Source organism: Laccaria bicolor, genomic scaffold (genome assembly GCF_000143565.1).
Source record: "Laccaria bicolor S238N-H82 LACBIscaffold_32 genomic scaffold, whole genome shotgun sequence".
Taxonomy (NCBI): Eukaryota; Fungi; Basidiomycota; class Agaricomycetes; order Agaricales; family Hydnangiaceae; genus Laccaria; species Laccaria bicolor.
The window spans coordinates 456,887-481,190 of NW_001889903.1; the positions used below are offsets into that span (position 1 = coordinate 456,887).

General features: G+C 45.9%; 6 protein-coding genes across 6 annotated transcripts; 2 read left to right on the plus strand and 4 right to left on the minus strand.

Annotated features, from left to right (window-relative positions):
* Nucleotides 1–6,490: 6,490 nt before the first annotated feature.
* Nucleotides 6,491–7,400, minus strand: LACBIDRAFT_331256 (uncharacterized protein; the record flags this gene model as incomplete). The annotated part of the gene is made up of 2 exons (XM_001885625.1): nucleotides 6,491–6,977; nucleotides 7,048–7,400. The coding sequence occupies 2 exons, from the start codon at nucleotides 7,398–7,400 to the stop codon at nucleotides 6,491–6,493; spliced, it is 840 nt and encodes a 279-aa protein (XP_001885660.1).
* Nucleotides 7,401–8,069: 669 nt separating this feature from the next.
* Nucleotides 8,070–9,668, minus strand: LACBIDRAFT_191458 (uncharacterized protein; the record flags this gene model as incomplete). Its single annotated transcript, XM_001885626.1, has 6 exons — nucleotides 8,070–8,387; nucleotides 8,445–8,488; nucleotides 8,545–8,812; nucleotides 8,878–9,282; nucleotides 9,339–9,453; nucleotides 9,509–9,668. 6 exons carry the CDS (start codon nucleotides 9,666–9,668, stop codon nucleotides 8,339–8,341), a joined length of 1,041 nt encoding a protein of 346 aa, XP_001885661.1. The 3' UTR covers nucleotides 8,070–8,338.
* Nucleotides 9,669–12,968: 3,300 nt separating this feature from the next.
* Nucleotides 12,969–13,367, minus strand: LACBIDRAFT_306893 (uncharacterized protein; the record flags this gene model as incomplete). The annotated part of the gene is made up of 1 exon (XM_001885627.1): nucleotides 12,969–13,367. The coding sequence occupies one exon, from the start codon at nucleotides 13,365–13,367 to the stop codon at nucleotides 12,969–12,971; it is 399 nt and encodes a 132-aa protein (XP_001885662.1).
* Nucleotides 13,368–17,834: 4,467 nt separating this feature from the next.
* On the plus strand, nucleotides 17,835–20,495 carry LACBIDRAFT_331258 (uncharacterized protein; the record flags this gene model as incomplete). The annotated part of the gene is made up of 10 exons (XM_001885548.1): nucleotides 17,835–17,879; nucleotides 18,194–18,204; nucleotides 18,297–18,382; nucleotides 18,512–18,712; nucleotides 19,003–19,119; nucleotides 19,175–19,190; nucleotides 19,289–19,416; nucleotides 19,669–19,742; nucleotides 19,786–20,075; nucleotides 20,294–20,495. 10 exons carry the CDS (start codon nucleotides 17,835–17,837, stop codon nucleotides 20,493–20,495), a joined length of 1,170 nt encoding a protein of 389 aa, XP_001885583.1.
* Nucleotides 20,496–20,648: 153 nt separating this feature from the next.
* Nucleotides 20,649–21,645, minus strand: LACBIDRAFT_331259 (uncharacterized protein; the record flags this gene model as incomplete). Its single annotated transcript, XM_001885628.1, has 7 exons — nucleotides 20,649–20,674; nucleotides 20,844–20,922; nucleotides 20,951–21,074; nucleotides 21,191–21,206; nucleotides 21,249–21,270; nucleotides 21,327–21,354; nucleotides 21,500–21,645. The coding sequence occupies 7 exons, from the start codon at nucleotides 21,643–21,645 to the stop codon at nucleotides 20,649–20,651; spliced, it is 441 nt and encodes a 146-aa protein (XP_001885663.1).
* A 1,093-nt stretch (nucleotides 21,646–22,738) lies between these two features.
* LACBIDRAFT_306896 (uncharacterized protein) lies at nucleotides 22,739–23,040 on the plus strand (the record flags this gene model as incomplete). Its single annotated transcript, XM_001885549.1, has 3 exons — nucleotides 22,739–22,789; nucleotides 22,847–22,861; nucleotides 22,921–23,040. The coding sequence occupies 3 exons, from the start codon at nucleotides 22,739–22,741 to the stop codon at nucleotides 23,038–23,040; spliced, it is 186 nt and encodes a 61-aa protein (XP_001885584.1).
* Nucleotides 23,041–24,304: the final 1,264 nt, after the last annotated feature.

Here is a 24,304-nt window from a genome sequence, read left to right on the forward strand (position 1 = left end):
TGTATAACAGGAAGTAAAAACATACAATCTGAGTCAAAAAAAGCATATATCAAAGAGATAGAAATGACAGTAAATAGGCAACCTACTGTCTAGAAGAAAGGAAAGCTGAGAGGTCATAAAATTGGTCTATTTGGTGCTGAAATTTTACTGACCTCCTTGAAAATTATTGATTGAGAATTAATTACCTGAGAAAGAACAATGATTGAATACATGTGGATTAAAAAATGAAGGCTAACAAATAAAACTTACAAGATATAAAGAAGAGACCACATACTTTCTATAAATGCAAGAAATGAGTGCAAGAAAGGGGTGAGTGGAATTGATTGGAATAAGAATATAGACAACACACTGACTGAAAAGGAAATGTCAAAAATGGATTACTCGAAACATATAAGTGAAAAACAAACAACTTACATACTAAGAAAGATAATGTGTGACAAGAGTAATTCATGACCAAGAGGAAGGCAGCTCACCCCCTGAGGAGTAAGCACCAAAATATTGTTATCATAATTAGTCACAATAAAAAGCAGGCCAACTCACATGCTGAAACAAAACAGGCCAGTGTCACCAGAAGAGTGCACATTAGAAACCAGGCCAACTCACCAGCTAAAAGAAGACAGGCCAGTGTCACCAGAAGAGTGCACATTGAAAACCAGGCCAACTCACCAGCTGAAAGAAGACAGGCCAGTGTCACCAGAAGAGTGCACATCAAAAAACAGGCCAACTCACCTGCTGAAACAAGACAGGCCACAGTTTGTGTCACCAGAAGAGTGCACATCAAAAAACAGGCCAACTCACATACTGAAACAAGACAGGCCAGTGTCACCAGAAGAGTGCACATTAGAAACGAGGCTAACTCACCAGCTAAATAAAACAGGCCAGTGTCACCAGAAGAGTGCACATTAGAAACCAGGCCAACTTACCAGCTAAATGAAGACAGGCCAGTGTCACCAGAAGAGTGCACATCAAAAAACAGGCCAACTCACATCCTGAAACAAGACAGGACAGTATCACCAGAAGAGTGCACATCAAAAAACAGGCCAACTCACATGCTGAAAGAAGACAGGCCAGTGTCACCAGAAGAGTGCACATCAAAAACCAGGCGAACTCACCGGCTGAAACAAGACAGGCCAGTGTCACCAGAAGAGTGCACATCAAAAAACAGGCCAACTCACATTCTGAAACAAGACAGGCCAGTGTCACCAGAAGAGTGCACATCAAAAAACAGGCCAACTCACATCCTGAAACAAGACAGGCCAGTGTCACCAGAAGAGTGCACATCAGAAACCAGGCCAACTCACCACTGAAAGAAGACAGGCCAGTGTCACCAGAAGAATGCACATTAGAAACCAGGCCAACTCACCCGCTGAAACAAAACAGGCCAGTGTCACCAGAAGAGTGCACATTAGAAACCAGGCCAACTCACCAGCTAAAAGAAGACAGGCCAGTGTCACCAGAAGAGTGCACATCAAAAAACAGGCCAACTCACATTCTGAAACAAAACAGGCCAGTGTCACCAGAAGAGTGCACATAAAAAACCAGGCCAACTCACATGCTGAAAGAAGACAGGCCAGTGTCACCAGAAGAGTGCACATCAAAAACAGGCCAACTCACAGCCTGAAACAAGACAGGCCAGTGTCACCAGAAGAGTGCACATTAGAAACCAGGTCAACTCACCACCTGAAACAAGACAGGCCACAGTTTGTGTCACCAGAAGAATGCACATTAAAAACCAGGCCAACTCACCGTCTGAAACAAGACAGGCCAGTGTCACCAGAAGAGTGCACATTAGAAACCAGGCCAACTCACTTTCTGTAAAATAATAGCCAGAGCATGTATCTTTAGAAGAGTGTAGAGTAAAAGAAATGCCAACCCACCCCCTAAAAAAATTATCGCAAGAGTATGTGTTTTAGAAGTGTGCAAAGTAAAATGCAAGAAAGCTGACTCTCTGAAATAAGTCAAAGCATATAATAACAATGAGTTACCAGAAGAGATAATAGTCAATAGAAGAACAACTTACAGACTAAGAAATGATGGTTTCATATAAAAAATTGAGTTAGCTTAAAATTATTTCATAAATTTTACAATTACTTACCCACTGAAAAACATGTTAGAGAGGCATACAGAGACAATGTGAATAGACTATGTATTACCCTCTGGATTTATAAACAAGAACATTAGTTATATAAGTAGTAGAATCAACAGTTCATACTTACCTCCTGAAACAAATGGACAGCTGATGATAAGATGTGCCATATTATGCAGAATAATTGCTCACAAACTAATAACAACCATTAGAATTTTTAAAGGTCAAACAATTTGTACACATACATTCTGCAAAAAAAAAAACAATAAAGCTCAAATTCTGTTTTTGTTTAAAGATTATTTTGTTTTTACTTCCTGTGCTTTATCAACAGCAATAAAATATTAACATCTCTTCACTTACTTTCTGTAAACCAGGTCAATATTTTATTTTGATGTCTATTAGTTACCACATACCTCCTATTCAGCTTATAGATTAACTTTTGATCAGCATTGTTCCCCTGTTACTTACTTGCTGTTGGAAGATCTTGATAAATTAGCAAAGATATCCTAATCATAAACTCTTACTTCATAGAAATCAATAAGTTGTTCAAATAGCTTGGTCAAATTCTTTTTAACAACTGACAGCTGCAATGTATTACATATGTCAAAAAGTATGATGGCCATCTGAAAATTGAAACAACTGACTTGAAATAAATTCTTTATATCTCTTGACATTCTTGTCCTCCTAGACTCCCCAACAGTCAGTATTGTATTATACCATGTCTTACCTTGCAAAGTTAGTAAACCTTCAATGAAAGTTTTCAAAGAGTTTATCATTGTTCCATCCACATATGATTGCTGCTTCTGAAATCCTAAAAGAATATGGTGTGGCCAGTTCATGCAAGCATAGTTGGCCACATCACCCTCAAAAAAGTCTTTTGAAGGGTACTCTGCCAGATGCTTCAAACAGTGTATGGCAAGATGAAGATGTTGCAGGGGAGGATCAATGAAGTATTGCTCTGATCGTGATTTAATGGTCAGAAAATCCCGGAGAGAGGTGTGATAGAGCATGATAGGCTGATCATCATGTCCTGGGATTTTGATAATTGACTGTACCCCCAATAGCTCATGAATAACCTCCTCATGCTGAAGATTGAGGAGGGAACTGAGAAAAGAGATAGATCGGTTGTCCTCCAGGATCATGATTGTTCCAAGAATCTGATGAAGAGCTGCTGTCCCAGAAGCAGAGAAGAGAACTTGTTTATAGAGTGGATCCAGACCATTAGCTCCAGATTCCAAAAGTTGTTGCACAGCTTTGTGTGGCATGGAAGCTCCTCCAACATATTGGATCAATGTTGTGGCAAATGCAAATGAACTGCCAGCCTGATTTAGAAGTACAGCAAGGTCTTCAACAGATGGCCAGGGCTTTGATAGCCTCTGCATCTTTCGAATATTCTGGTCATAGATGCAACCAAACTCCTTCTCAAAATATACTTGGATATCCAGACAAGCATCATAAGTTGCCAAGTCCAGATGGTATAAAACTGACTGGGCACCAGGATCATTGAACCTTTTCTGAATATGTTCCTCCACCCTGCTGGTGAGAAGGACTTGGAAAGGAAGACAACTTTTGCCCGAAGATGCATTGATCAAAACATCAATGAAGGCTGCCATCTCAGCCTTGTCATCACATTCATCAAGAGCATCAATAACAAGAATCCTTCGCTTCGCAAAAAGAGAAAAGGTTTTAACGCGAGAAAGGATTTCGAACGTGGTGGAATGAGTTGGATCTATAATTAACTTCTGAAATTGACGAGCAAGAGAGACAGAGGGCTCAAGCAAGGCAGGCTCATCGCGAAGAGCTGTCTCAAGTGATGGCTTTGCAGCAGGAAAGGAAAGGGAGATCTGATGGGCAAGGGTAGGTATCAGGCGAGATATGTGGCTACGTTCACCAGCGCCTCGAAGAAAGAAGAAGCTCCCTAGAAGGCGGCCCTTTGCGGCATAGTGCTCCGCAATGGTTTGAGCCACTGCCGACTTGCCATAGCCAGCTGGTCCGTTGAGCCAGCAGACAGGAGCTCGGTTGTCAGAATCATTGAGCCACTCCTTGATCTGATTGATAACCTCTAGGCGGGTACCGGGATCACATCGAGCAACATGACCCGCGCGAGTATGGGTGGCGTTGCTGACAGGCTTAAGCAAGCCTGGGAGACCTAGATGCAATGAACCATTTGATAGTATTGGCGAATTTAAATGAAACCTGACATACCTGGAGGATGGGCCGGATAGCCATTAAAAACGATGTTGCCGCCGGCGTTATTGACCTGTGCGCTTCCAGAGATGGTGGCTCCGATAGAGTTTGGCAGGAATGCGGTTGATGATGAAGGTTCCATGAGTGAAATGGCGTGTTGTAATATGAACACTAGAAAAGTTGGGAGGGCTCAAGACGTCGATAGGTCGGATCGTCGTGGTCGATGAACAAGAGATAAATTGTGGGAATTGGTTGTCGGAATTCTAATTGGGCGACGCAACAGAGCCCCCGCGAGAATTCACTTCGAAACGATGGGCAAGAAGCCTGACCGGAACAGAGCACTCACGCAAAATATCTGTCTCTATTGAACCTATATCCGAGCCTCACTCAGTAGCAGCCGTCCAATCCCCTCCCACCTGCCTCTCTGTCTTCTCGTCAAAAATTTTCTCCTTCCTCAACGCAAAGCATGCGAGAAGAAGGCGAAGTACCATCCAAAACTACTCCTTACCCCTACCTTAGGACAAGAATGCTTCCAAGGAGCACCTATAGTCGTCGTCGTCTCTAAATCCCTCGAAGCTGACGTGCTCGACCATCCATCAGGCACCCTTCACGTCCGAAGACATCCTTGTCGTGCACTGTTCACCACAAAGCGTATCTCGCGTCCGACCAGCCTCAAGATGCTCCTCCACTCCAGTACGTTTCCTCACGCGTGCATTGTTCTGTTTCTTGACTCATACAACTATAACAGGACACACCTCCCCCATATTATGCGCCTCACTCTCACCCACCGGTAACCTCCTCGCAACAGGTTCAGGAGGGACCAACGTGCGTTTGTGGGACCTCAACACAGAGACTCCCTCACATGTTCTGTCAGGCCATGGTGGGTTTTATGTTGAGTGGGAAGCTGGGGAACGGAAGTTGACTAGTGGGGGACATGACGGACATGTGGGTCTGTTCCTTGACGCGTCGTTGGACCCGCTAATTAACACTCGTCTTAAGTAAGGATATGGGATCTAAAAACGGGCAAACCGATCCGGAACGCGTTGAAAGGCCACACGAAATGGATAACGTCGCTCTCTTGGGAACCCATTCACCTGTGAGTTGCCTTCTTACCCTCTTACTCAAACACCAGCTGAGTTCGACAGAAGTAACGCTACTTCCCCCCGCCTCGCATCATCCTCCAAAGACGACACCATCCGCGTATGGTCCCTCCTAACTCGACGCGCAGAGCTCACTCTGGGCGGACACACTGCCAGCGTGAACGTCGTTAAATGTGGTGGGGCTGACGTGCTATACCGCCGGCAGCGATCGAACGGTCAGAGTATGGGATACGAAACAAGGAAAACCAATGCACACACTCAAAGACCACGCGCATTGGGTGACCACCATCGCTCTGAATATGAATTTCGACTTATGTACGGGTCCGTCCGACCAGACAGGCAAGAAACCCGCCTCCAACGAAGACGGTCAGTCTCCCTCTCTATCAAGCAAACAAGTCCACTAACCCCACCCTTCCCTATACAGCCCCAAACCTCGCACAACCGCGGTACACGGCCTTCCTCCTCACTTCCCCAACCGAACTGCTCATTTCCCGCTCAGACGACCACACCCTCTTCCTTTGGTCCCCTCCACCAAACCCATCGCCCGACTAACGGCCACCAGCGCCAAGTCTCCCACGTCGCTTTTCCCCAGACGGACAGTGGGCAGCGTCAGCTGCTTGGAATAACAGCGTACACATATGAGAGGACCGGACGGTCGCTACGCTTCGAGGCCATGTAGGCGCTGTGTACCAGCTTGCGTGGAGTTCTGATAGTCGGTTGTTGACTAGTGATAGTAAGGATAGTACGCTCCCCCCTTTCGTGGAATTGACTGGAGTTTTCTGATGATGGATTTTTGGGGATATGGGATATGAAGACGTAAGATCAAGACCGACCTTCCGGGACACACAGACGAGATGTATTGTGTGGACTTTGTCTGGATGCAAAGTAGCACATTTTCGTTACGACTGGGGTGATTAAATTGAAGTTTTGAACGTTGATAGATGCAAGATAGAAATATATATGCAATAAAAAAAAAGGCTAGTCATATACATGTTGCTTAATTGTTTTCCATAGTAAGAGTGAAGTATAATATCTAGAGAGTCCCGATGATGATGATGAATGATGCGGGAAGAAAGAAAAAAGGATCGCAAGAAGGCATGGTCATGACCGTGAAGTCTCAACAGCAGCCACAAGCCTCATCGACCACACCAAGCGCACATGCATCCGCCCACAATCCGTGGATAAGCCCCATATGCCGTTGGAGCGCGACTTTATCAAGTGGTGATGTAGAGGAGGGGAAAAGCACATTGCTCAAATTCTCCGCATTCTTCGTATAAAGATACGATTGCAGCAAGGGGAACGCCGCAGGGGCCGGCAAGCAAAGGGGTACAACGGCAACAGTCGCACTCGTCCCAGATGTGTGTGTAGCCGAGGACGCAGGGAGTGCAGGGAGGTTCGCACCATGCGCCGCGAGGACGAGCTGGTGTGTAGGGAACAATGTGACTTTGCGTGGGGATGTGGTTGTTGTTGTTGGTCGGGAGGAATAGACGGCGAGCATGTGTGTTGGGCATACACCTGCTGGGTTGGAGATGGATACGTCCATCTCGTTTGGGAGTAAGGATTTGGGTGCTTGTGCCTTTAGGCTTGATAGACCCGCGAGCATTCTATGAAGAAAGTATATTAGAATCAAAGACGTAAGTAAGGAAAAAGGAGAAAACTCATTCAGAAGCGAACAAGGAAAGCCGTTCACGAACGTATTCGGGTGTAACACCCTTCAACTCTGGGTCCACCAAAGCCATCTCGACTTCGTGCATTTGGGGAGTGAGGAGTGTGCGAGGGAGCTGCAGTGTCCGAAGGGGACTGTCAGTTTCAGCGCCGTTGATGATGGCGGGTTTGGGAGCAAGCGGGACACGTGAGGCCCTCATCAAGCGAGCTTTCCTGGCGCTGCAGTGCTTGGTAAAGAGTCTTTGCACGTTGGGGCACCGGGAGCGGGAGGACGGGATCCTGCGGCGAGCGGTGGGCGAGCACCAGGTAACCGCGGCGCAGGCTGGCTTGGGAAAGGAGGTTGCGTGGAGACGGGCGATCATTGTAGTAGTAGGTGTTGGTGTTGTTGGTATCGGAGTGAGCTCGGTTGTTGGCTTGCGGAGGAGTGTCTTGGACGGATAAGCATTTTGAGACGAGGGAGGGAGGTTATATACGGCCGTGACAATGTCAGCTGTAATTTCTTGATGGTCTCGACGAGATTGGTCGACTCTTTTGCAAAGTTGCCTTTTGCGGAAGGTGTTTAGCTTTGACCACCCTGTCATCTTCCATTTCAATTGCTTTTCTATTCATTCAAGCCGAGTCGGGTCCTGACTCCATCCTCCCATCGTCTGCAATACTTATTATGGCTAGTCTAAATTTATTGTCCCCCACCCAGATATTGAATTTCAAAACATGATTTCAACAGATGTACAACAGATGTACATACTTATTGCGCAAAGTATTATCGCATCAATGCTTTGACCAGCTTGGGATAGCTTGGGATCCTCATGGACGATAATATTAATCAAAATTTTCCTAAAAGGGCAAAGAACCATTTTTGGTATTTACGCCGTCAAGTTCTACAGCCTTTTACACAGTATTACTGGTACGCCTCACCAATAGAAGTACTTGTTCGTATACTCAGGTGTAACCAAAGTCGACCTTCAAGAATGCTGCTTGCACGAAATTTGTAAAAGATTCCTGGAAGAGCAATTCTCTCAACACTTCTCTCAGTCCATCAACCGGTAGACAAAATCTATTGTCCAAGAGAACTCAGGTTCGCAGAAATATCAATGACAGAAGTACTAAGCAGTGGTTGCGATGTACTTACACTCATTGTCAGAAGCATGCCAGTCGAAAACAATGAGATTGTAAACAATAACCCCAAAAACCGATGGATACATTTCGAACGAAATAATGGGAAAGAACGACAATATTTACAACAGACCACAACCGATTCTCTCTTGCAGCTCTCACGAAAGGAACGACTTCTCCTATTCACTCAGATCCTTGAAGCCTCAAGCGCATCCCTGATCCTGTGCTCCCAATACCTACTCACATTCATCAGGGACTCCCTCACAATAAAAAACCCAAGAAACAAAACTCACTTCTTGCGAATCACATCATGTGTATTAGCGAGCGAAGTCCACAGCTAAATCATCAAACACATCAGCAAAATAGCCGCCAACTCAACAAGGACCTACGAACCTCAATCGCCTCCAACGTATTCTTCTCCTGCTCATAAACATCCGCCAAAAACTCAATAGCGGACGGACAAGGCAAGTTGGCTCCTTTAGTCGGGGGCGGGTTCTCCAAATCCACGATATCAACGGAGGCCGGGTCGATAGGGAGCGTGTAGGGCCGCACGAAAGCCTTCACGCTAGCAAACGGCGTCTTCGTGTGTTCCATGATCCCACGGAGGTAGTTCCATGCAGAGAGGTTGTTTGGCGCAAGTGAGATGTTCTGTTTCACGTACCTGCCACACATTCAATTCGTGAAACGGGATGGGGAAGAAGGAAAGAAAGAAGAAGAGAAACGTACGTCAACTCCCGCTTATACACCCTCCCCCTATCCTCCTCCCCCTCCCTAACACCACACCCCCAAACGACAAAGAAACGATGATGCCACGCTGAATTGTTCCTAACATCCTGCGCCAGCATCGCATCCACGAAATCCAGCTCGCCCGTCCACAGTTCATCTTCATCGTTGAAATAAGCCAGCAGCCATTGGCGATAGGACCATGTATGGTAGTTCTTCGTGTCCGCCGTTAACGAGCGCGTGATGAAATCTAGTTCTTGTAACGGCTTGCGGGTGATGGTTAGTAAGAGACGGCGGTGGTGCCAGACTTGGTATGTCTTTAGGTACTTCACCGCGAGTTCGTCCATTAGTTTGAGTTCGACGTCAAGGGGCGCGTTGATGGATAGTAGAGTTTCGTATCGATATTGCCTGTACACCATACCATATCAATGAACATCTCATCCCCGGAGAAAAGCAAAACACACCAAGCAGAGTAATGAGCAGGATTAAGCCTGATAACGGCTTCAGTAAGCTCGAGCACCCTCTGGCTCTTCTCCCCAATCTTCACGATCCCGCGGAAATAATTCGTCGCGTCTTTATCTGCCACACACCATCATCTAACCCCTCAAGATAGACTGTCTAAAAGAGCACTCACATACGGGCGAATACAAGATCGGCGCTAGCGGGTTCACGCCCTCGTATTGTTCCAGTGGTGCAACGTCCGCCCATTCAGGTCGTTCAGCGAACAGCGGGATGACGGGTTCTTCTTTTTCTTCTTGGAGTGGTGGGACTGGGACTGGGGTTGAGGTAGACATGGCGATTGGTCTCCTACGGTCGTGCCAGCGGTGGCTAAGGTACAGTGGGTGGGTTGTCTCAGAGAACAAAAAGAGAATTTATGAACAATGGCCACCCGAGGGGCATGATCGCGGCATATGGTCAGTGACTCTCAAGTGCCATCACCATCGCGGCTCGTCGTTCGAAATATTGAACCTCATTTCAGCGATCCTGCTCGAGATCTGCGACCCTGGTTGTGATATGACAACACTATCGAACACACACTGACTCGACCTCATTCATTATTTCATAGCTGCCATTTCAATTTAGTAGTCATACCGAATACAAGCAGGGGTGAAATATGGATATTTATAAAACGCAGTGGTCGAGATAACGAAACATATATAGCAAATGAAAAGTTCAGGCCAATTCACGCACGCTGCAGCCAACCAACTTCAAGGCCAGTCATCATGCGCAACCGTTCCGGGTATGCGGTATTACTCTGCTTCAAAAATCCAGCGAGGCGACGACAGATAGACATCGGGTATGAGAGATATTCAGCTTGAGGGAATCCTGGGTATTTATTGAGGAGGCTGGAAAGGGTTTCAATACTATGAGATCGTTATATTGAGAAGATTAGTACCTTTTCAAATCTACATTCGCATCAGACGGTGAGATGAGTTTATAAAGGACCTTCGCGGCCACAATTGAAGCACTCTTGGGGATCGCGCGGGACGTGGGCGTGGTATAGGCGAGGCGGATGCGCGGTTTGAATAACCACATCTGGAGGGGGGACAATAATAAACCGATGTGATCCATTAACCAAACACCAGGCAGGACTCACAAGGATTCGCGGCCGTTCTTCCTCCTCATCGCTGATGATGAACCGATACGAAGCATGAGCTTGAACAAATTCAGTCATATCTTCCACGATGAATGCAGACAGTGGTATCTTTAAACACCTGGATGCGTGTTAGAGTGAGCCATGCGGCAGAGAAGGGGCAACTAACTCGGCTGTCGAGCTGACAGGACGGACTGCGTATTTGAGGACTCGGTAGGCCGTACGAACGTCGCCTTCTTCTGAAGGTTTCTCTTGATATCTCCCAAAGACAGCACCGCATAGACACCGTGCAAGGTGCCAGTTATCTTCGCGCTATAGATAGGTGGCATTAGCAAACTAAATAAGAGACAGAGAGAAGAAGAAAGGATGTGTCCTCAAGCGTAGCTCTCACGACGGAAGCCTCTATATACATGAGGGTTGTTTGAGCGAGGAAATAGAATCAATCTTGGACGCGTTGTATCAACCGGTATGCTGATCCATCCACGCACATCCACAAGCTAGCCAAAGAGCCCCGACAAAACCCGGAACCTGCCAGGGGCTTCGAGTCTGCCAAGACAATAGCATCGCAAGGGGCATACAATGGACACATCAGTCGCTGGTAGATAACCAACGCCAGTCTTCTTTGTCGTCCGACATACAATTAAGTATGAAGCGAAGTAATGTAGGACGTACCGAGGCTTCTTTCGCGAGGTATAGGTTGTTTGTGGACATCGCGGAGTTATCGAACAAGATATAGCTTCCTCCTACGAGTGCCTGACCTGGAGCCGGCCAAAACCCAGTTTTGCCAGTTTTAACCACTTGCTCGTGAAGGGACTGGTCGGTATGACACATCCAGGCCTCGACTAGCTCTTCCCAATGTTCCGACGGTAGATCGCGATAGTGGTCGATCTTTGTGGATTGAATGAGAGGTAGGGAACATGAGGCACAAATGAAAGATGTGGGATTCATCGACGAAAGGTGGGAAGCATCAAGCAGGGGTGTTGGTGATTCTGCAGTATCAGAGGACGATGATGAGGGTAAAGTCGAAAGTCTGATCTCGTAGTGTCCACTCTGAACCTGAATTTCTTTCTTCCCTGGGGTCGTCCGAGCAGGGAGCATGAGCGGAAGCGAGCAGTAGGGGCCGGATTTGATGAGGAGATGATCTCCTCCCTCTGAAGGATGCTCAGGGAATGGGGGTAATACTTCGGCTTCCAAGTCAACGCCAGGGTATCCGCCAGTCACCGTGAAGAAAACGAGAACATGTTGCAAGTTTTCGTGGTTCTCCGCAACGTATACGACATCAAAGGCTAGAATATGAATGTCAGTCGTAAACCTTGAGAGGGGCGAGAAATTTACGGACAGGTACTTTGATCTCCGAACTTTGGCTGCAACTGAACACTGGAGATACCAGAGCTGCTACCCTGGCTTGAATTAGACTTCGAGGATGACAATGGTCGCAGCCAAGATAATGGAGGCGCAGATAAGCTTCGACTCCTGCTCTTCTTCGATTTGGTAGTTGGTATAGGAGGAAGCGTGATTTCGTCCTGCCTAACTGGAGGCAGCTCTTTCACGAACTCTGGTAAAGTCAGAAGAGTTTCTGGATCCTTCAGTCGTTCAGAGTTTGGGGGTAAGCCCTCTCGAATAAATTCAGGAAGACTTAGAAGAGCCTCTGGATCTTTGACACGAGGATGCAGTATCGCGTCTTGGCCGTAAATTCGACCAGCACCCGAGTGTCGAACCAATTGTTCAACAAACGCGTCCCTCTATAAGAAAAACGCATCAGATCGGGAATCAGAAGCATTGGATCATCAATGCATCACTGACCTTGGCTACATCACGAAGTTTCGCCTTCTCTAGTCTGCTCTGCATGCCACCATCAAGAATAACGGATTGACCCTTGAGGGACCTATCCGAAGCTTTCCCGAGAAGGTCAAGAATGTTCTCCAGCTCCTTCACGTCCCTTTCCTTTCCTTTGCTACTTCGCGAAACGCCTTGTTGTCGAGCTTTCTCCATCTGAACGAGCTTCGAAGATTTGAGCTCGACTCGCTGATTGTGAAGCTGCGGCGCAACAAGGTAGAGTCTGTCAATCGCCATCGCAACGGCCTCTAGATCTAACCGCATCTTCTCGTCGCTCTGCCGTGTGCTAGACGAAGGCTGGTATTGTGCCGTCTTACCCTTGCCGTCATCTATTGAGCTACGACCGCCAGGCTCGTAAATGGGCGGACTTTCCAAATCAAAGTCCTCATAGTCATATTGAGGGGGAAGATTATCTTGGAAAAATCTCGGAAGATTCTCCGTATGCTCTTTGCACATTGAGACTACGGTTTCGAGCTCTTGATCGATTCTTGTCCATAACAGGGAGACTTCGACCTCAAGGGTGGTAGGTATGCCCGGAGTGGACATTCCACCCTGAGAGACAAGACGTTCTGTCTGCAACTCATTAAGCTGACGCTTGAGTGCGTCAAAATGATCAATTGGAGGGGGCTCGTCGTATTGGCGGGAAGACTCTGGCTCGGGCGTTTCAAGAGTGGTTAGGTGCATGCCTGATTGAATAACAGAGTCTGTTGAGGTTTGACAGTAATGAGACGAGAGATTTCGCAAGAATCGCTTCACTAGGCTGCAAAGAAGATGAGATTGATTTCACCCGTGTCTTAAGCTCATTGATAAGATCAGAATCATTGTCGGAATCACGGGCCTCGATCATTTCATCGTCCCCGCCACGATTTCGAAGATTGATGACAAGGGTATGCAAGGCAGAAGATGATGATTCAGCCTCGCCTTGTGGAAATGTGGTATTGTGTGGGCTGGATGGCATGGAGTGTCGACGGTCGGGAACAATGGGATTCCACCCCGTTGGGACGGATGACAAGTTGTTTAATGTCATCAAGCACGACCTTTGAACCAACGCAATTGAAGGCATTACGTCGCCCTTCACAAAATGAGTGAAACTTCGGAGTGAAATCTTCGCAACTCATAGGTATGCCACGCGAGTCGCTGTCGGACTCTGCAGCTTGTGGAGGTTCTGCCACTTGCTCTTCAGACGAAACAAAAAAATCCTCCGAAACGAAAGAGTCATCGGCCTGCAATTGTCGAAGCTGTTCATGAGGAAAAGGCGAGGGAACATGGGTAGACAGCAGTGGACTTGATCTTGTGTGTATGGGCGCCTTCGGACGAGTGACGGTGGCCATTGCGTAGAAGATCGCAAACTGGTGGGCGTTTGTAAGGATGTTTCAGAGAAACGCACAAGGAACGAGGCGACCTACGAGGGGGTGTTCCTTATGCACTTGATAACTGTTTCAGGCCACCTCAACAACAAGAGCAGCGAGTGCGTCTGGAGCGAGGAACCACGTGGATGTGAACGAAGGACTCCAGCCCCAACTTCAATGGTTGTACTCAGTAAATAGCAAAGGTCCCGAAATTGTCACGAGATGGTCAGCGAAATTGAATGATTGACTACCTGTCGACTTATCGACATTCTAAAAACTGTTCACTGACTTGACAGTCATTGTTGAAGTCAGTTGATGGTCATCACTTCAAAGGGTTTTGCGTTCAATGTACTGGGTATTAAAAGAAAGCCAAACAAAGAAAAGAAATAAAATAGAAAGAATCTGCTCAAATATTCTCAACATCATATTGTGTCCAGATTTTTTCACAAAACATGGCTTGAGTGCTTTTAGAGGTAACGCTGCTCGGAGTTGGCCAAATTTTTCGTTGCGCGCGAAGCACGCAGATGAAAGAGTCAGGTGGCAGCACAACAAACCAAGATCACCGGATTCTCTCAACAAATCTCTCTAGAACCTTGTTAACAGAACCTACGGCATCTCTTCGAGCTTCAAATTTTCTTTTTAAGTCAAGAATTGTTTGTGTGCCGTCAATGACGGCTTCCGGGAATTCTGGTCCAGCGTTGCCGTCACGTGCATGTGACTAATGGCAGATAACTTTTGGGGGTGGCAGATAACTTTGGCCTCGAATTCTCTGCATTGGCCACATGAAACTTTTGGCTCTCTGAGGGTAAATCATAGCTTACAACTGTGAATATGTACATGTCTAAGTTCAGCAGCGGAGGTATTGTATCCATTGAGAAACATGTAAACTACAAAACTTCGGGCTTTGCCGGGCAGATAACTGGCAGATAAATACCCAGTACAATGATCAGTAAGCCCTTCAAAGTCATTAATGAGAACGGTCAGCATGTTGGTCATCGGTTAGTCACTCCATTGAAATAGTAAAAAAACATGTATTTGACATAGTAAAGATTATATATGGCACATTGATCTCTTTGTAAGGGAACTAGCAGGCCGTTCTACCTAACACACAGGAGGAGACAGTTCGTTGAGAGAAGATGGAGGCCTTTTGTCAAGAGAGGAAGGCCGTTCATCGAGGGAGGGAGGAGACAGTTCGTCGAGTGAGGGAGGAGACCGTTCTTTGAGGGAGGGAGAAGACCGTTCATCGAGGGAGAGAGAAGACCGTTCGTCAGGAGAGGGAGAGGGCCATTTTACCTAACACGCAGGAGGAGGCCGTTCATCGAGAGACCATCCGTCGAGGGAGGCCGTTCGTTGTGGGAGGGGGGAGACCATTCGTCGAAGGCAGAGACAGGCCATTTGCACTAGTAGCTGCCATTTACATCATGTAAAACCTGGCATGTACCATAGAAGTTCCTGCTTAACTACCGTGAATGAAATGAAATGAATTTTCATTCATTCACGGCACCTGTTTCATTCCAAGTCATTCTCATTCATTGCCATCGAGAATGAAATACTTTTTGTTTCATTTCAATTTTTTCTTCATTTCTACTGACAAGAATGAAATTTATTCTGTTTCATTCATGCCTGGCGACTCTTTCATTTTTTTTATTTCATTCCACCATGGCAACTGTTTCATTTTTTTGCTTTATTCTTTCGTTTCATTCATTCCTGGCAACTGTTTCATTTTTTTCATTCATTCATTGCCATGGAATTTTCATTTCATTCTTTCCAGGCAGTTATTTCATTTTTGTTTCATTCTTTCAGGCAACAATTTCGATGTTTTAACACACATCTAAATAAGGAAATAATATACAATTATGCCTGATATGTGTTGTGCCCTACTGCAGTGGTGTGGGAGGCCATATGGGGGTACTTTTGCATTTGAGGCTCAAATACACAATGAGATAGGCATGCTGTTGCCAAATAAGGCACTTAAATATTTTGTATCAATTACATAATCACTAACAATGAAATAGGCACCTGAGAAGAATGAAGCAAGGAATGAAACAGTTGCCCTGGTGGAATGAAAGAAAAAAATGAAACAGTCACCAGGAATGAATGAAACAGCATAAATTATCTAGAATGAAACAGGTGCCGTGAATGAATGAAAATTCATTTCATTTCATTCACGGTAGCTAAGCAGGAACTTCTATGGTACAGCTCAGCAGTACATGATGTAAGTGGTAGCTACCAGTCCCATTTGTCAGGAGGAAGCCATTCATGGGGGGGAGGCCTTTCGTCGGGAGGAGGCCTGTTGTCAGGAGGAGGCTGTTCGTCAGGATGAGGCCGTTTGTCGAGAGAGGCATTTGTCAGGGAAGGGAGAAGACCATTCGTTGAGAGAGAGGAGACCGTTTGTTGAGGGAGGTACAAAGCCATTCATTGAGGGAAAACTCTTCGTTGAAAGACGCGGCCGTTCGTCGATGTGGTGGGAAGGAAGAACAACTTGTGAATTTCCATTGATTTCCGCGTTGGTGGTTGCATGATGTCGGAGTTTAAACGGACTTGAACGAATTTTTGGGTCTTGTTGCTGTGAGGGGTGTCACAGCTAACGAGGTATCAATAGACCAGAACTCCAAACGCTCCGCTCAGTGATTTTATTTACCTTTGGAGCTGGCCAAACAACTTCCCACAGCCAATTGGCAGGCATTGTCTTCCCCAAGGGGGTGGCGGAACATGGATCCCGGATATATGGTTGGGGGGAGGGGGGCTCCGCTAGGGGGTCGAAATATTTTTTGTGACCTATTTTAGAAAAGTCCTGCCAATAAGCCAAATAGCGCTGAGAGCCCAAAAAAACTCAACGAACTTTTTTCTAACGCCGCTCAGGTTCACAAAAAGTATGGCAAAGAAGTAAGTCCCTCTTTTATATATATATTCTAATCCAATACTGTATTACAGAAAAGCGTCGGGGTTTACGAGCGACAGCAAGCTTCATTGCCCAAAATATGAGAAATATATTCCTGTTGGAACAGGCGGCAAAGCAAATCTGCAGCGCACAGCGAGACGGAGGTGCAGCAAGATGTCGCTATGCGTGACGTGATCAATCTTGTCGATAGCGAGGATGCGGGCGCACACGTACCCGCGGTAAAAAACGACCGCAATTGGACCGAGGATGTCACGGCTGTGGGGAGGAAGTCAGTTTGGGGGCAGTGCTATTGAATGCAAAGGAGAGGGTTGCGAGACTCTCTGGGTACGTGAATCTTTTGGAGGTTATCAGTTTGTTTTGCAGCTTTTGCTGATCAACTTCATCTGGCACTTTAGTTTCACACGAAATGTGTGAAGGTTAGCCGTTCATCGAAGTTTTGGATGTGTCCGACTTGTATGGATATGGGGGTGAAGCGTCGTCGCACGTAGTAACTCCAAAAAAAATATGTTCTTGACATAGGAACTCGGAAGTTTCCTTTTTTGGGGGGGTAGAGGTGGGGGGGGGTAGGCCAAGGGCCCCCTAATTTGTAATGTGACTGTATATCTAAAATCCACGTTCCGCCACCCCCTTGGTCTTCCCACCCCTTCCCGCTGTTGTGTATATAGTCATAAATTCCTGGTTAGGTTGTTTGCTCGTACCCTGAGACTCCACAACTAAACAAAGTCACTAAGCGGAGCGTTTTGAATTCTGGTCTATCAATACCTTGTTGGCTGCAAAAAAATGAGGGGGAACTACACATAGGTATGACTAGCATATGGCTGAGCTACGACTACAAGAATAACAGTCTGTGATTCCATAAAAATGCATGACTTTTTACTCACTGTCTCGGGACTTTTTGTTGACCTTGTCTGACTCTGCTTTTTACTGAGGGTTGTAGATGACGGTCAATGTAACTGTCTCCTGTAGTTAGAAAAAAAATTGGCAGTCCAGCAAAGCAGTTAGTAATGGTGGAATTTGGATTGGTCAAGATCGTAATTACGCACCATTGCAATATAAAGACGCTCACTGACACAAATTTGTTGAAGCTCCCAAAGTAGCCAGTTGAGCTTGCAAAAATGCTCAGAGTGATGAGAGTAGCTGGTTGTTGTGCAGAATGTTGGCAGAATGACCTCGTCCAAATTTGGTCCTTGGCTTTGCGATATGGCCACATGATGCAATGTAGGTTGCCGAATACAGCCAACACTTGGCCACAACCCTTCATCAAAAGGTTGCAAGCAGCATGTCCGGCCTCCCAGAAATTGTTCCGAACTTCCAAGCTTCTCTAGTGTGCACCCTTGGCCACACCACTCAGCCCCCTCTTTCATGTCCAACAATTTTTTACCTTGACAACTACCACAAATCTGATCCAGTTCAGATATACATCCTCCTTTTCACAGCTGCGCCAAGCTTGCTGTTAAAAGGATCTTGAACCCTGATACTCACATTTTCTCACTAAAATGACACTCAACAAAATTCCTGCCGAGATACCAGACTCCTTCCCAGATTTCCCTGGGCCCCCTCTCAGGCTGCTCATCAGTCCTCTAGTTGCAGAGAAACAATACTTAGTCTCGTTGAGATGCTTCTGCAAGAATCTGACAGCCAAAGAATAAGTAAGTCTTTTCTCTATTCAATTTCTACCCCAACAACCCAGTTTCGAGGAACACAGAGACGTCTGTACATGTGAATCCTGCAAATCCCACAGAACCCGCTTGATTGACATCATAATTCAGCTAGCATGGATGAGCACCATCAGGCTGTGGGAGCAGAAGCATTTCATAAGTTTGAAAGGTTTGTTCATTGTGTCTCATGATGCTGAAAGTCTCACAAAATGTTTGCACGGTAGGAGCATCAGTAACCTTAATAAAGAGGCAGGCCCAGATCTCCATTTTGTTGTCTTTATTTAATTTACCTTAACAGCTTTGAACTTTGCCAATGCCGCTTGTCAAATGGGAAGCTCTGTTGCGATTATTTCTTCTGCTTACCGACTTCGAGAATGTCTGGCTCAAATTCTTTACCTCTATCAGGAGAACACTGCTGACCTTTTTCCAAAAAAAATTGCGCACATTTCTCATGAATCAATTATGGAATTTCGTGCACCAGAACGATGCACAAGGCATGGTAGGCGAAGAAGGGGAAAAGCACCCTTACACGTTCTGAGGCCTGCTGTGACCGAACATTTGGACCTGGAGTGTTTTTCTGGACAGCTGGAGGCCTTGGCCAGGGAGGTGACAGCATTTTTGGATACCTTAAATGAGTTTCTGGAGTTTCCGGACAAAGCTGTCAATGCTTCGATCTTGTCATTTGAAGGTGATCTAAAGGTTTATGGTGCTGATTTTTCCTTTTCTTCTGTGAAAACAACTTCTCTACTGCTACATTGTACTGGTTGTCTTGCCTCAAGGAATATGCAGGCCAATTCCGATACCCCGCAGTGCAACAAATAATACAATACATATATGATCTCACTGATGAAATGGGTGAGCATATTGATGGCATAACTTCATCTCTCTGCATGTTCATTGATGTTGGTAAGCCCCTTTGCCTTCACTCTGCACATCTATTGTGATCACTGATGCCATGCAGGTGTTCCAATTATTTGGTTTGTGCAGAAACATGGCACAAACAGTTTATTGAATTTGTCAACAGTTGCCACCTTCTTCTTGGCAGTGACTGCTATGACTGGCATTGACTATGCAGTTTTCTTACCAGCTGGAACACAACACTGTCTCTGATGCTGTCAACTCTATGTGGTTTGCATCAATGGTCTTTAGCATTGCAGCAGCTGTTAATAGCCTCCTGGGGCTCACATGGAAACAAGCAATGTAGTGAGTCCATTTTGCCACCCAGCCTGAATGAGATCTTTGGTTGCTTTCCAGGCCCATGTTAGCTGCTCACCAGGGGATCAGGTGCCCTGGTGGGTTTTGATTTGGATTAAATGATCTCCCCTCATGTTCCTTGTCCTGTCAGTTGCCTGTTTCTCCATTGGACTCTGCTGTTTTGCTTATGCTTCACATCAGATAAGCATTACTGTTATACTGATTTTAACTCTTCTCAATCAACATTTGATGGCTTTGCAGTCCTTCATAACAGCTACTCTCACAACTGTGCTTACTACCATTACCTCATTCAGCCTCACAGCTGTCTCTGCATGGTTTGCATTAGAACACTGGACATTCACTTGACATTGTGGCTAGAAATGGCTCAGTGATGTGCTTATTGAGAGCATAGAACAGTTTGTGCAGACCCCAGTGGTGGGCTGGATTCAAATGGTCATTAAATTTCTGAGTCACAACATTGAGAAGATCTGGGCAGTGCTCTTGTCACTCTACAAATGGCTCAGGAACATTTGCTCCTTGAGCAAATTAGACAATGAAGGCAACAATTTGGAAGCTAATGGTGTGCCTACTACTAGCAACAGCAGCCCTAATCATCTTCCCTCCCACTTGGAGCCATCAAACCCTAACTTAGGATGTCTAGCATTTCTGTGCCAGAGTTGACAGAATCCCTGAAGCCCACCCACATCATACCACCATCTGCACCTCTAAACCCCCCCATGGAGAAAGACAGCCCCTCACCTGAAGCATCCCCAATTAGCCCCAGGAAGCAGTTGTGGCAAAAGGCCTTCCAAAACATGAAGATGCAGAATCGCCTGGCTGCCTTAACATCTGCCTTGAGAGACACAGCTCAACCATACAGGTGAAGGACAACATCTTCTGGTCATCCTGGACCTTATGACAGGAAGAAGGCCATCATTGAGCCTGTCACTGTTCTCAAATCCTGTATATCAACATTGGCACCAAAGCTTGCAGCTCTAGAAGCTACTCAAGATTTAGCTGCACACAACACACTTGTGCATCACCTAGAGTTCTCTCCTGATGGGACATTCTTAGCCTCCTCAAGGTGAGGTTCACTCAAGTGTTTGATGATTATGATCAATAACTGATTGTTTTTCTTAAAGCTGGGATAAGACTTCAACATTCTTCTGAGTTGGTGTGCATTTTCTTTCAATCCATCTTTGCAGCAAGTATCTGATTCCAATCTGCCTGTCAGAACCCTTTTATCTCCCACTGTACCCTTGCACACCTGCAGGGCTTTGTCAGCCATTCATTTCATCATGTTGACTTGGAATTATCTTACCTGCTTCAGGTCTCCAACATGAAACTCATTGTTGATGAAAATGGCACAAGGTATCAATGTATGGACTGAGGTAGGTTGACAAAGGCACTATAACAGATCTTGTCGACATTCTCACCTTTGAGCTGTTGTATAACAGGATAGGGTCTGTGGAGGTCTTTACCCTCCCCCACGTAATCCATATGGACTCCAGTGGACTCCAGTGGATTCCAGTGGCCCTCTTACCAGGCCAGATTGGCTGGCAGAATGCCCAGTCCACTGGAGTCCAGTCCAGTCCAGTCCAGTCCAGTCCACTGGACTCCCACTGGACTGCCAGCCACTTTCCTGAGTCCAGTCCCAGTCCAGTGGACTATGAGTCCAGTCAGAGTCCAGTGGAGTCCAGTGGATTCCAGTGGATTCCAGTCATTCCAGTATATTATTATTATTATATATGAATATAACTAAAAAAGCGAAAATGGACTACACAATAGACAAGCTATACCTACAATTTTATTAATCAATGAATGGAAAGATTATAATTTACATATGGTGTGGGTCAGTGATAGCTGCAATAAGGATTCATGATTTTGTTCAGTCTGCGGGGTGAGGTCACGTGACTTACTTGAGGGCGTGCCATATCGTTACGTTGCCTGTTTGTGGGATGGTCGCACTGCCGTGACCATCCCTTTCCCTTCCACCACCACCACCATTCACATCTCAACGCCACCGACGACGCCCACACCCACGCTAACGATGCACACGACGCCCACGCCCACGCCCATGCTAATGACGCACACGACGCCCACACTAACGACAACGACACCCCCAGCGCGGAACGATAGACCAAGGACGAGGGACAACGCCCATGACGTGGCAACGTCATGGGCAAGGGGTACGTATGCCCCACCACCCCGTTCCTCCGTTCTCACCACGACAGGCATGACGCCAGCAACCACCCCGTTCCTCTGTTCTCACCACGACAGGCACGACGCCAGCAACCACCCATGCACGGCACATGAGGACGGCGACAACGACGACACGTGAGCACGACGACAACACGCAAGCACAACGAAACGCAAGCACGACGACACACAAGCACAATGACGACAACACACGAAGCCGACCACACGAACGAGCGCCCACGGAAAACAGCCACCGCCCACCACCGCCTGCTGCCACGTCACACGAAAACCAGCCACTGCCCATGAAAAACGACCCCCGCCCACAAAAACGATGACGACACGCGAGGACGACGACACACGACAACGACGACAACGACTACACGCCGGGACAACGACACACGACAACGACACGCGACGACAACGACAACGACACGCCGGGACGACGACACATGACAACGACGACAAACGAGCGCCGACGAAAATGCCGCCCCCACCACACCCGAAAAATTATACACCCACAAAAAACGACGAGCGCCCGCCAGCACTGAACGGCGACGAGGGCCCAGCAGCATCACCCTTCCCCTCCACTCTCTCCCCCCATCACTACCTCCGCTCTTCACCACTCCCACTCCCCTCCACTCCCTCCCCCCTTCACACTCTCCCCCCTTCAGTCTCTCCCCCTTTCCCCCCTCCCCATTTCCCCCTCCCCTTTCCTTGCTCCTCTCTCCCCCCCTCCCTTTCCTTCCCCCTTCCTTGCTCCCTCCCCCCTCTATTCATTCCTCTCTTCCTCCTCCCTTTGCCTTTCCCTTTCCCCTCCCTTTCCCTTTCCATTCCCCCTCCCTCCCCCCTCTGTAACATAGAATTTATGTAAATTTAATTAATTTAATTAATGAATATACTTCAATTTTATTTTTTGTTTTGAAGAGGAATTCTGGATTAACTTAAGTCTGTGGCAGTCCAGTCCAGTCCAGTTTTGTGATTTGCAGTCCAGTCCAGTCCAGTCCAGTCCAGTTTTGTGCTTGCAGTCCAGTGGAGTCCAGTGGAGTCCAGTTTTGTGCTGGGAGTCCAGATTTGTGGATATTGCCAGTATGTAGTGAAGTCCAGTGGAATCCAGTGGAATCCAGTGGAGTCCATGTGGATTATGTGGGGGATGGTAAAGTACTGGGTCTGTGTGAAAACTATGGTGAGTTTTTCTCTGAGTTTTGTTTACAATGTGTTCTCAAGTAACCTTGACATCTAGAATACTAATAGCAAAGTTTGTCCATTTTTCAGCTCCAGGTCTGCATTTTCACTGACCTTCTCTACTTATGTCAGGTATTAGATGATTATGATTTTGGCCACATGAAAGTTCATGATGTTGCAATTATGCCGGATTCCCTTCAAGTGTTGGGCATGAGACAAAGGAAAGAAGTGAAAATGCTCAATTTTTTCTGAGTGTGTTATAGATATAATGCATTTCTAATTTTGCCCTACTGCCATCATTTATGCAAATGGCTGTAAAATGAAAAAGCATAGAAATACTATAAATTTAGTGCACATACAGGTTAAAATGCAAGGAATTGTCCCACATTGACCAGTTGTTCAACTTCCAGTAGCATTTTGATAGACTATCTATCAAGAAGATAGGCTGTACTCTATTCTGTTTCAACACACTGACTCATGGTTATCATTAAAGAGAGGTCTATCTTTTTGTTGTGCAGAACAATCCATTGAGAATTTTGATTTTATCAAGTCCACAATGCTGTAGGGTGGTATTCTCAGCAACCAGTACTTCACCTACCCCTCAATAAGAAGAAACTGAAACTGAGCAGCAGTGTATACATCACTCAATTATAGAGATGTTGGAGAAATCATAGGTATAGAGGATGTATCAACCACTAAAAGGAATGGAGATGGTGAATAAGAAGGAATAGAGCAGAAAACTACACATACAAAACTTGACATTTTGCACAAAAACAAGCCTATTAGGAGTTGGATAGTGTTGTCTCTTTCTATACATTGAAGATGAATATCAGGTGAGAAGTGAAAGCAAGAAAGAAAGAAAGAAAGCTTACCCTCTAAAAATAGGAGAATCTATGAAAGATTCTAAGATGATAAAAAAGGAGTTGACTTGCCCACTATATCTAAAATAAGGGATCCAGTGAAATAATGCAGATAAATTCATACTTTCTAATAAAAGGAAGAGTTGAAAGTGGAAAGCTGGAAACAGATTGAAGACATACAAGCTACAAAACATGAGCATTCTTGTATAACAGGAAGTAAAAACATACAATCTGAGTCAAAAAAAGCATATATCAAAGAGATAGAAATGACAGTAAATAGGCAACCTACTGTCTAGAAGAAAGGAAAGCTGAGAGGTCATAAAATTGGTCTATTTGGTGCTGAAATTTTACTGACCTCCTTGAAAATTATTGATTGAGAATTAATTACCTGAGAAAGAACAATGATTGAATACATGTGGATTAAAAAATGAAGGCTAACAAATAAAACTTACAAGATATAAAGAAGAGACCACATACTTTCTATAAATGCAAGAAATGAGTGCAAGAAAGGGGTGAGTGGAATTGATTGGAATAAGAATATAGACAACACACTGACTGAAAAGGAAATGTCAAAAATGGATTACTCGAAACATATAAGTGAAAAACAAACAACTTACATACTAAGAAAGATAATGTGTGACAAGAGTAATTCATGA